Source organism: Hesperophylax consimilis, chromosome 1 (assembly GCF_061612785.1).
Source record: "Hesperophylax consimilis isolate HC1 chromosome 1, BYU_Hcon_1.0, whole genome shotgun sequence".
Classification (NCBI taxonomy): domain Eukaryota; kingdom Metazoa; phylum Arthropoda; class Insecta; order Trichoptera; family Limnephilidae; genus Hesperophylax; species Hesperophylax consimilis.
The window spans coordinates 22,640,205-22,652,784 of record NC_142836.1 but is presented as its reverse complement, the minus strand read 5'-3'; the positions used below and the strand labels follow the sequence as shown (position 1 = coordinate 22,652,784).

The window sequence follows — 12,580 nt, the reverse complement described above, 5'->3', positions numbered from 1 at the left end:
TGAATTTGTGATGAATTTCTGTACCTCAGATTTTGTTATTTTCTCTTCACTAGATGTACCCGGATATCTTCTTCTGTAGTGTCCTTTAGAATCCTAGATACAATGATATTCTTTATCCTTGGAAATAATTTGACGTTCGAAGACTTATCGGAGTTACCGACAACCAGGTTATTAGTTGTCCGTTGCCTGGTTTTGCGTTTGACGTTCATCCATTGTTCTTTGTTTGATGGAGTGGCTTCCGATTGTTTGTCATTTGTTAATTCAACATCGTTTTAACGCACTTTACCCGGGTCAACAATTCGTTAATAGTCTTATTTTGCTCGAGAATAATACTCCTCAGTTCCTGGAGCATGGTATTACTCATTGTTACGTTGACGGGTGAAAAAAACTCACGTAATAACTTTTAAATTAATGGCGGTGCGATAAGACGTGTGTTCAATCGAACAATCCGTACGTTTTACTACGGAAATATATAAGATTCGAGACAGAGCCGTAATCGGAGCTGGTCGATGAAAAAATGCCACAAGTAACCCCTCGCGGCCGTAAGGCTGGTCGAGCTTTGAAAGAATGACGTGAATGAAAAAAATATTTACAATAGGTATTAAATACTAATTTCGGTTGCTACTCCGTCTGTCTGTAACTCCGGTTCAATGAACTATAGAACTTTTGCTTTGAATTTAAGTGTAATTTTCATAATTTGAAGTGTTTGTGAATTCTGCGAATACCTACCTAAATATAATATTTTTACAAAAAACTATTTAAATCTCCATTTAAAAAATTGAAACTGATTTGTCGAGAATTCAGACCATTCCGTGATTTTTTACGGGTCTGCGCTATTATGACATAATTTACTGTGTGAGTACTTCGGTACGAGCGAACCTTTCAAAATTAGAATAGATGGATGTGTTAAGGAAATTATCAAAAGAAATAAAATAATTTTTTGGGTACCTACATATAAAATATTTTTTATGGCTTACTTTTGCAGGCCATTTTTAAAAGTGGAACTAATATATGCTAAATAGGGGTTTAAAATGTGGCGTTATCAGTTTAACGTAAGCAGTAATAGGAAACGAAAAGGTACCTTTAGAGATAAGGTAGGCCTCCAGAGAAAAGGCGATGCTGGTCTTTCCGGCCCCGCTGAAGCCGGTGAACCAGACGGTGGAGCCGCGGAAGCCCCGCGAGGCCCCCGACAGGCAGCCCAGCGCTAGCCCCCGCTTGGCGCGCGACACCTGGTGCTGCTGTTCGCGCACGTTCGTCGCCACCTGCGCGCACTGCAACACACAAACGGTCCCATGACAATACAGAACAGTGACAATAGGGTAAAAACAGAACAGTGACAACAGGGTATAAACAGAACAGTGACAAAACAGAACAGTGACATCACAGAACAATGACGGCCTCCGTGATCGAGGAATAACGCTCTCGACTAGCAAGCTGGAGGTAGCGGGTTCAAATCACGGGGTGCTCAAGTAAATTTTATTTGATTAATTTGTGTTACTTCACAAATTATTCGTTAAAAATCATATGCAGTATGTTTGCGGCACGTTCCAGAGTGGAAAATACTCTTAGTATCGCCCTTGTGTAAGGCCACCATTCAGAATTGAAACATCGCTTGAAATGGCTTTGGCCGTGTTTGGTGACCAGATCTGACCGCTACCTTCCTCCCCACTACCTTCAGCTTTACAACATACCCCAATTGGGGATGACATAGTCTCACCACTACCTTCAGCTTTACAACATACCCCAATTGGGGATGACATAGTCTCACCACTACCTTCAGCTTTACAACATACCTCAATTGGGGATGACATAGTCTCACCACTACCTTCAGCTTTACAACATACCCCAATTGGGGATGACATAGTCTCACCACTACCTTCAGCTTTACAACATACCTCAATTGGGGATGACATAGTCTCACCACTACCTTCAGCTTTACAACATACCCCAATTGGGGATGACATAGTCTCACCACTACCTTCAGCTTTACAACATACCCCAATTGGGGATGACATAGTCTCACCACTACCTTCAGCTTTACAACATACCCCAATTGAGGATGACATAGTCTCACCACTACCTTCAGCTTTACAACATACCCCAATTGGGGATGACATAGTCTCACTGGCTCTAGACGGTTGGGACTCGTGTACGGTCTCACATAAAAAAGATGACAAAACAGAACATTGAAAATATGATGAAAAAAACCAAACCTAACCTAACGTTAGTCTATATTCGGTGTTTATATTATCTATCTGATCTCCCTATGTTTTGTATCCTGCTTTTTATTTGAGATTTAAATGTTATATTATTGTTGTAGGTTTTTGAATGAGAGTGGGATTTTGTTGTAGAGTTTATTACCATAGAAGTTTTGTTTCAAATGTTGTATTTGTAGTTGCTTGTTGTTTCTAATACACATGTTAGTTGTTATTTCTTATGTTTCGTATTTATAAATATACAGGTTTATTTATGAACCCGGTGTTGCTGGATTTTATCCTATAAATATATCATAGCGGACTTTTCTGTAGGCCTTTTTAAGATATACAATTCCGTAGTACATTATTTTGACATATCCAATGAGATTTAGCCAGCGTTAGCAATGTAGTGCCCGGAAATATATTTTTTACGATTTGATTATAAAATATCGACTTTTCTCTCCTTTCTATAAATATAATATTGATGTATTATATATTTAAACCTTCCTTAGGAATTCTCTAAATGATAGTGAAAACCCTATCAAAATCCGTCGCGTTGTTTAGAAGAACTAAGCGCACAAACAGACAGACGCGGATAGCGACTTTATTTTATACTATTTTTTTTATATTTACTCCACACAGGAGGCCCTGAAGAAAATAATTTCCCTCAGGGCCTATGTCATCTTTGGGGATGCTGTGTGGAGGGTCTTTTTGTGGAGAGGAAGGAGTGAACATGGGTCTTGAAGAGTCCCATGTTGTAGGAGGGAGGAAACACAGAGGCCGGCAGTTCGTTCCACAGCCGAGCTGTTGAACTTAAGAACGAATCGTAGAAGCGACCCGTTCTCATGTGACAAGTGTCAACTGTGTACAAATGTTGGGCGCGCGTTTGGCGTGTATCCCGACTACGCACCGGTGCCGAAGGGATCAATGACGCTAGTTCCTCAGAGCATCTTCCATTGTAATACCGATAGAACAAGGACAGCATACCTACCTGACGCCTGTGCTCTAAAGATTGCAGTCCGTTTGTTAAGATTGGGGAATCTATCAAACGGACCGCCCGTTTCTGCACAGAGTCAAGGGTTTTTTCAGGTATTTTGGGGCTCCAGACCAGAGATGGCTGCCAAATTCGACAGTAGGGCGCACTTGCGATTTGTACAGGGTGAGCAGTTGTGTACTATTAAAGTATTTGCGGGCCCTCTATTTAGAGATTATACAAATAATATAATAAAAATAGCCCCCAGTACGCCCCTGATCTACTTAAAAATAAAAGTAAATAAAAACCACATGAATTGTACCTATTTTAAAATACGGGAAAATTAATTACAGTACATTTAACCGTTACGTCATTCAGTATTAAATTGTGACTGTTAAAATTTAAAAAATGATATTATTAGGTAGGTACTGATAGTTTGCGTAATGTTTTTCGTGGCTGCTTTTTCAACGTTCCAAGCCATTTTTTAAATGTCGGGAGCGCGTTTTTAGATGGGTACCAAAACGCGTAAATTGCCTATTACGGTTCTGCTAAGCACGCCTATCAGCTTCCATAACATTACATTACTACATGGACCATTTAGCATCTTCTGCATTGTGATACATTCCCACGCTTCACTGTAGCAATGGGCACTAACCTCAAATCTAAACCAACCATAATACAGATAACCTCAAAATTAAGACAAAATATTGATTTGCTAAATCTATGTTCAAAATACCTGAATCTAAATAAGGAATTTGACCAATTTTGTTTCTGATTTAATTTAGTTTTTAGTGGTTCGCTAAGTTTCGCGGCGGACGCGCCTGCCCACCAGATGCATATCATGCCGGATCGGGAGAGGCAGGCAGAGGAGACCTCTGACCTTTCCAGTTGGACTCTCTCGACCCCAAACATTCGCTTACGACGGTCTTATTCACTGTTATGAATAGAATCTCATTTTCTTAGGACGGGTTGTTTGAGAATTTGAACAATTGATCTAATTTAAAAGTTCTATACAAGTTCTGTTATTACATATATCGTTATAGTTCAGTTGTTTCAAGAATAGAAAAAACAGAACGTGGATAGAACTTTCACGGTCAACTTTCAACCTGAAAAATGACTTTGAAATTAGACGAAATATTTTTTTTTACAATAAACCATTTAATAAAAAAAAAAAAACACTGTCTTGAGACAAAAAAAAACTAATTATCAGTTGGGTTACGTCGTGATCTGAACCACTCTTAATTAATTAAATTGCGTAAATAAACAGAAACTAACTTTCTTCAGACACTATGTCTTAATATTGGATTTGTCGCAAATTACCGAAATATCTTACAGGCTGGCGTTTCGTTCGCTAAATTTACACACTCAAAAAAGTTGTCGGAGAGAATTACACAGTAATTAACTGTTTACAACTAAAACCTCAACTAAATTGACCAAAAATAAAATTTATCCAGAATGTGTCGTACGCTCGTTGTAAACGCTACCCAGTTTTATTTTGCAGTTAAAAAGTTTCTACAGAGTGGCGCAAAAGTCATCAGTCTATATCGTAAGATTCTTTTATTATCTTGTCATCACGACTTCGTGAAGTAAACAAAAGCAGAATAGACGTTGACAAAAAGTTACTGCCTTAAGAAATCGAATGAGAACTTTAAATTGCACCACCCAGTTGAAGATTCTTATATAAAGGTGTCTTTCCTATATATCATCTCTATTATTTAAGTAAATAAAAATATAGCAAAGTTAAGTTTGTCAACCTGTATCTAGGTTGACGGGAGATGATCTCTTTTGACCTTAAAAAGGTAATGATCGTTTAAAGACATATACATTCTTTAACCTGTTCTACTTTCTCTTTGCATCGCGCCGCCGTGGAGTAACGTAAACAATGTTACCTACCCTCCGATCAAATAATAATGACGTCACTTGTACCTATCGTAACAACTTTAAATGAGATTATCTGTCTGCGTAAGGTAAACTCACGCATCGTGAAATTTGCTATCAGCTATTTCATGCTCGTAACAGAAATTCAAAATAGTCGCATTTTCATATCCAAACGTCATTTCCATCATGCGCCATCAAGCTTTGAAATATCTACATATATAAATTTTAAAGAAAGTGAGGATAACGCAACAATTTTCAGCCAGCAAACATCAATTCCATCGTGAGTTATGGAGCTACTATTTGAAAAATTATTTTTAATGTTACATAAATACATATTTCTCCTTGCATAAATCATACAAACATCCCAACATAAATTCATAATTTACTATGTATTTATTTATTTAATGGAAATTATTTTATTTATTTATGGATTCATGTTGCAACACGATTCTATTATTTGATTCACGGTGCAATATAAATACATAATTTGCCCCATATTGCAACATAATCCATTATTTCTTTCACTATGTAACAGCATAAATTCATTATGTTGCTTCACGACCCAACTTAAATTCATGCTTCTTTTACGTATATTGGTGTAAAACTGTTTTATGGAAATATAAATAATTACATTCTTTGCTTCACGATGCAACATACATTACAACTTATTAATCCATCTATATTTGCTTTACACTATTTATGAATTTATGTGTAGTATAATAATTTATAGGTACACACCAAGGCATTGGATAAACGACCCAGAAATGACTCACAAGACTGTGGCATACTGGCATATGCTTTAGGTAGGTACATATTAGGATATAAATAGAATCAAACTGAGTACATATTGCACATTCCGAGACCTTAATAATGTAATTTCCAAGAGAAATATAGTATAACTTTACAAAACATAGAAAATGTAAATATTAATTTTATTATATTATGTTTTAATAGTGTTAAACCTTGAAATATCACAGAATTAAACTTGACTTGCCAACATGAAAACTGAAAGTGAACATCTTATTTTCCAGTTCCATGTACAATTTTATTGCATTGGTTCCATACTTCCATATATATAAATAAAAATGTAAATTTTCGTTTGTTCTCCGAAAATTCTTCACTAATTGCTTTGAAATTGTGACATTACGTTGCATTCGAATACGCGTGTGTTTCTATAGGTTCCGTGATAACTCAACACAGTGACAATTCAACACATTTTTAAAAATGATATAAAGTCATTAGAAACGATGAAAATTTTTTTTTTTTAACCTAACTTAACCCGGTTAATAAAGTTTTTGTTTCATCACTCTCCATGACTTTATATAACTTTTTAAAGATGTGATAAATTATCATTGTGATGATTTATCCGGTCACCGATTTTATATACCTATTTATACGGATGTCAAATGTTAAAGGTAAAAGCATGCTGTGACACATAAAAATGATGCGTTTTTTTAAACAGCGCTATCTGTTGTATTTAAAAACAACACGCGCTATTGTCTCTTTATCTGCACAGAGAGACTGAGCCATAGCAAGGCGTGGTGTGGTACAGCTAGTATCAAATGAATAATAAAAATAATCGTTTGGTAAAATAGATTATAGGTAGGAACTGGATTTGAAAATAAATATTTTAATTTGAATAATTTTCTTAACACACGAAAATCATCTAATTTTGTAAAGAATTACAAACTAAAGTATGTATGTATGTACCTACGTACGTACGGTCGTAGACAAAAAATATATATTGTCCAATAATGGTCGATCATCTTAACACAAATTCGAAAGTTATTTCTCGAAAATGCATTGCAAATAATATCACCATATTTATAATATTATCTACACACAAAATTTATCATGAATCACCGTTTAGTACTAAACGATATTTTGTGGACCTTATTAATAAATATGTTTTATGTTTCTTTTACACAAGTGATTAAAAAACCACCAATGTACGGAAAATGGTTGTTTATCGGTTGCGTGATATTTAACACTCGTTTATTATTACGGGGGTAATATATATTTTTCTATCCAATTTCCATTGAAACTACCGATTTTTTGGAGAATAGGAACAAACAATATAGCATCATGCCATATAGAATATAGATGATGATTAAATTCAATTCCAAAGAGGTAAAAATAATGAAGTTAGGACGTTTGTTCCTCAATGGTTTGTACAGTAAATAATAATCGAACAGCAAATAAATTGAAAATAATATAAATGGGCATCAAATGTATTTTATGTAATAAATAACTGTATTCTAATACACTTTTGTTACGTGATAAAATATGTGTAGATACATTAATTTTAATTTATATCTGTTATTGTGTTATTTCACATATTGTTAAAATAAAATACTATACATAGTATCGCCCCGTTGAAAGACCACCATTCTGAATCGAAACGTTGTTTGAAATGGCTTTAGAGGTGATGATTGACCAGATCTGGATCGACAGGTAGGTGCTTTTCAACTTTACTCTTCCCCATCTCCTCCCCTTCCTCACTCCCTTCCACCTCACAACATATCCTTATTGGGTTTGCTATATTCCCAGGGGCCTTAGACAGCCGGGAGCAGTTGGGACTCTTGTGCAATATTCACGTTAAAAAAAACAGTCAGGTTCTGGTGAATATCACGACAAAAAATGAGTACTATTAATCGCTTCAAATTATTGGCAATGCGGTTAAAAACTGGATCGCATACCGTTTCCGGATAAACTTTTAGTAAATTCATAATATATCTGAACATGTGTTCATGCACGTGCATTTGACTTGATAATATGGTGACTGGATAAATCATCAAAATGATAATTCATCACATCTTTAAAAATTATATAAAGTGATGAAACAAAAACTTTATTAACTGGGTTAAGTAGGTTAGGTTTGGTTTAATTTTGTTTTTTTTCATTGTTTTTAATGACTTTATATCACTTTATAAAGGTGTGTTGAATAGTCACTGTGTTGATTTGTCATGGAACCGATAATATATAATGAAGAAATGCGATAATATTAAACAGGAATTCAGGAATCCCGTTTTAACCGGATTGGCAATAATTTTAAGAGATTCTTAATAAGATAGCAATACTAATTTTTCTCCGTGTACTACATGTATAGACTTAGTATCCAACTATTAGACAGCAGTGGCGCGTACTCCGTGATGGTTGAAAAGCTGTGCTATACCCTTAAGTGGGTGACCGGATAACTCATCAAAATGACAATTGAACACACCTATAAAAAGTGTTATAAAGTTATGAAAAGTGATGAAACAAAAACTAGTTTTTGTTTCATCACTTTTAATGACTTTATATCACCTTTTAAAGGTGTATTGAATTGTCATTTTGAGGAGTTATCATGGAACCCCTTATGTGTACCCCTGAGAAAAACGACCCATAAGAAATTATAGAAAAATATGAAAAAAATTGACCAATTTCTGCAAAATATCTTTTTTAATTTTTATATTAATATTTATGTTTTTACAATAAATACACAATGTTTAGAAATCATACTGTTTAATTAATACTACACTTCCACTAAAAGCATTAAATTCGTTTGTTTTAATGAATTCGGTAAAGAATTTGTACGCTCATTTATACAGTTGGCCTTAACAATCAACGGAAAATGACAATAAAAAGGCAATTTTCAAATATTCAATGCACAATATAGTTCATACCCGAACTTGAAAGACTAAATATAGCCGATAACAGAATGCACGCTACTGTTATTTAGGTTGCCGATTATTGTAAGGAATTTGGTGACTAAAAATGATTTGCGATGCTCTGTAAACTGTACATATGTTTAGGATTTTGGTAAATGAGAATGAATTTGGTAAAAAAGAAAAGCCAATGAAGGGTTAGGAATAGGTTCTGTTTGTCTGTTCGGTGTTATAGACCGGTGTTAAGAGGTGTTATGGGAATTGTATTGAAAGTGCTTAAGATAAAAGCAGGTAGGCCCACGTCAAATTAAAGACGATTGTTTACATAGTGCAGAAGCACATGGACTAGGTGTATTCTTAACCCAAATGCTAAGCGATTTAAAAGAAAGTTTGGCAAAATACGCCGAATTCAATAGTATTTTCCGTATATAATAATATATGCATAATAGCCGATAAAATGGCACACATTTTGCAATCACACATTATATTGGAACTGATGTGTATGTATGTGTAAAGAAAATTATATTTTAAAATCAAAACTAGCAATCAAGTCCCCACTGATAATGCATTTTATCAAGACGATTATTTTTATTCTATACTAGCTGTACCCCTCACGCGTTGCTGTGGCTCAATCTGTCTGTGCAGATAGAGAAACAATAGCGCGTGTTGTCTTTACGTCCAACAGATGGCGCTGTTTAAAAAAAGCATGTTTGTTCAACAGATGGCGCTGTTTTTTAAAAAGGATGTTTTTACCTGTCACGGGTGACATCTATATAATGTAGGTATATAAAAAAAACAGGCGTATTCGAATGCTACGTTGTATCAAAATTTCTAAGCAATCGGTCAAGAACTTTCAAAGTTTTAAGATTTTGAACAAACGAACATTTACATAGATTTGTAATGTGTAATTTGTATGGTAAAGTTACCGAATTTCGCTGCAAGTACGATTTATAAATGTCTGAAGAAATGGTAAAAGATCCATTAAAATTCAATTTTTTCTCATTCAAAGTTATGTTTTAAAGTTAGGCAATAAGCATTAATCAGTAAAAAAAACTAATAACCTATTTTGTGCATGTTTTTCCATCTCCCCGACTTGAATAGTTGTTTCCAGTATTAATTAAGTTGAATACAAGTGGAATTTAAAATAAATGCTTACGTGTAGCGAGATTCGGGAACTTTACTTTTTGTATTAATAAACAAGGTCATTTATTATGTACCTATTATTAAAACTTATCCCCCTTTCAAACCAATATTGAATTTACACGTAATGAGATTAAATTAAAATCGCCGATATTTAAATTATATCTGCATAAACTGAAATGATTACACTTTGCGAGTTATGGCATTATTAGCGAGAAATGTATAATTTTCAGAACCACTTTCTCGAAATGAATCTGGTAGTCACTGGGTACCTACTTACGTATTAGGCAATATGTGATATAATGAAAAAATACCCTGCTCCCCTCCCTACACCCATAGACAATTAGCGCCAAAATACAAACAAGGAAGACGCGGGAAATAATCTACATAACTATTATAAACTAGATAAACCTGCAGAGGGCAATACAAACATAACATTAATCACATTCAGTTTCAGTGCCGGCAACCCGGGTTCTTCGGTACTAAACAACCAAAAACAAGCTTGAAATACACGAACACCGTAATATTTGTAATAAATAACTATAAAAATACTAATTTCAGTTGTGTGTCTCTGTGTCTGTCGTCTGTAAGTCCACTTCAATGAACTCTAGAACTCGGATTTGCTCTAAAATTTATATGTCACATTCAAAATTAGAGATGTTTAAAACTAACCTATAATATAATATTTTTAACATAAAATTGTTTTCATTGCCAATTTCAAAACTGATTTGATCAGCATTCAGACATCAGTGATTATTCACGGGCCTGCGCTATTGTAATACTAATTATTACAGTGACAATTTGACAAAAAAAAACAATCTATAAAACTAGTTTAGGCGAAATTAAAGAATTCGTTCAATAAGCTGTGTGTTGTAATCCCAAAAACACCACATCTTACGTAGGTACCTACACAAAATGTATTTCTATAATTCCAAGGATAAAAATCACTGTTTATCAACAAGTAATCAGTTTAATGACAGACTTACGTAAGTTTTAGTTTCTGCTTCCTGCTTTTTGAAATGCTCTATCCTCTCCATTAACTTCTGCTGCCTTTTGATCAAACTCATCTTAAAGGCGGAAGATGCACACCTGTATTAACTATCAACAACACGGCACTCGAGAAATACGGCGGCAGAAATCGCGAAACGAATCCACTTTCTATAATACTACGAACATTGGTGATTCTCACCAGAACAGAACTCAAGCGACTGGGAAAAGAAAGTATCCCATTTTACGGTCAAAGGAAAGTGAAGTAACGATTGGACGCGACTTGTTATAAACATCAACTATGATGAAGTAAAGCGGAGAGTGATCGAACGAACGTATTTAAACTTTCCCGCACCGGAATCAGTGTTGCCAGAGCTTAGCACGTATAGTGGGGATTGTGGGGGGGGGGGGGGGCAAGGATAAATCAAGTACCTACTTCTCCAATAATATAACTATTTTTACAGCAATTACTTTTACGTACAATTCCGTATTTTAGTTCAGTGTAAATAAAAAAAAAACCTTTAAATTTGATTTTCTCGGTTGGCGCTTCGTGACATTGAATAAAACAGAACGTTCACCAAACCGATAAATAAATTAATAAATCAATGATTTTGTATTTTTTACCATTCAAATTTACGCCTTTCATGGTTCGCTAAATCCGATAAATTGTTGTTTTTAGACATTAAAAAAAAGAATACTAGATTTTTCTTACAAAACTAGCCCGAAACAAAGGAATTTAATTGCTTTATTTTTTCTAAAATATAATTTGTCATTTGGTGGTGGTTCTCTCCAGCTGTTCTCTCTCATGGATGATATTTCCGTCACTCCTGGACATACTGATCCCTAGATTCCTACCCACCCCTCATACCTTTTTCCTTCATAGAACTTCTTCTCCTTTCTTTTCTTAAAAAGACTCTCTACACAGCATCCACAAAGATGACATGGGCCCTGATGGAAATTATTTTCCTCAGGGCCTCCGGTGTGGGATTAATGTAAAAAAGCATCTACACGGAGAAAAATTACTAATATTGAATATTGCTAATTTATTAAGAATCGCTTCAAATTATTCGTAATCCGGTTAAAAACGGGATAGCAGGCCCACGAATGAATTGAATGGTTTCCTGTTAAACTTTGAATAAAAGAGGAATGTATTATCACGATTTCGGAAAAAGGGTTAATTAAAATCCTAATATTTGCGCATTTCGTCATTGTATCTTATCAAGGCAAGTGCAGGTGCATGAACATATATAATTTTTATCAGGAAGCGGCCTGCAATCCCGTTTTTAACAGGGTTACCAATAATTTGAAGAGATTTTTAATGAATTAGTAAAACTAATTCATCTCCATGTAGGAATCTAGGAGTACCTTCATGCCTTGTATACCAATAGTTTGAATTAGTAAAACTAATTCATCTCCATGTAGGAATCTAGGAGTACCTTCATGCCTTGTATACCAATAGTTTGAATTAGTAAAACTAATTCATCTCCATGTAGGAATCTAGGAGTACCTTCATTCCTTGTATACCAATAATTTGAATTAGTAAAACTAATTCATCTCCATGTAGGAATCTAGGAGTACCTTCATGCCTTGTATACCAATAGTTTGAATTAGTAAAACTAATTCATCTCCATGTAGGAATCTAGGAGTACCTTCATGCCTTGTATACCAATAGTTTGAATTAGTAAAACTAATTCATCTCCATGTAGGAATCTAGGAGTACCTTCATTCCTTGTAGTGCCTTGTGGGTGTGTTTTGTGATC

The 12,580-nt window shown here is 34.7% G+C and overlaps 1 protein-coding gene across 2 annotated transcripts in view; it reads right to left on the bottom strand.

The window, feature by feature from the left end:
• Nucleotides 1–12,580, bottom strand: part of Papss (3'-phosphoadenosine 5'-phosphosulfate synthase) — a 58,480-nt gene that overhangs the window by 29,329 nt on the left and 16,571 nt on the right. The window contains exons 1-2 of one of the 2 annotated variants that reach the window (XM_089631185.1): nucleotides 10,820–11,134; nucleotides 1,082–1,271 (exon numbers count right to left, since the gene is read on the bottom strand). In XM_089631185.1, coding sequence (XP_089487311.1) covers nucleotides 1,082–1,271; nucleotides 10,820–10,900 — 271 coding nt within the window. In that variant the 5' untranslated portion in view covers nucleotides 10,901–11,134. Of the gene's footprint in view, nucleotides 1–1,081; nucleotides 1,272–10,819; nucleotides 11,135–12,580 lie in introns of those variants that run through there. The other variant, XM_089631193.1, reaches the window with a different exon arrangement.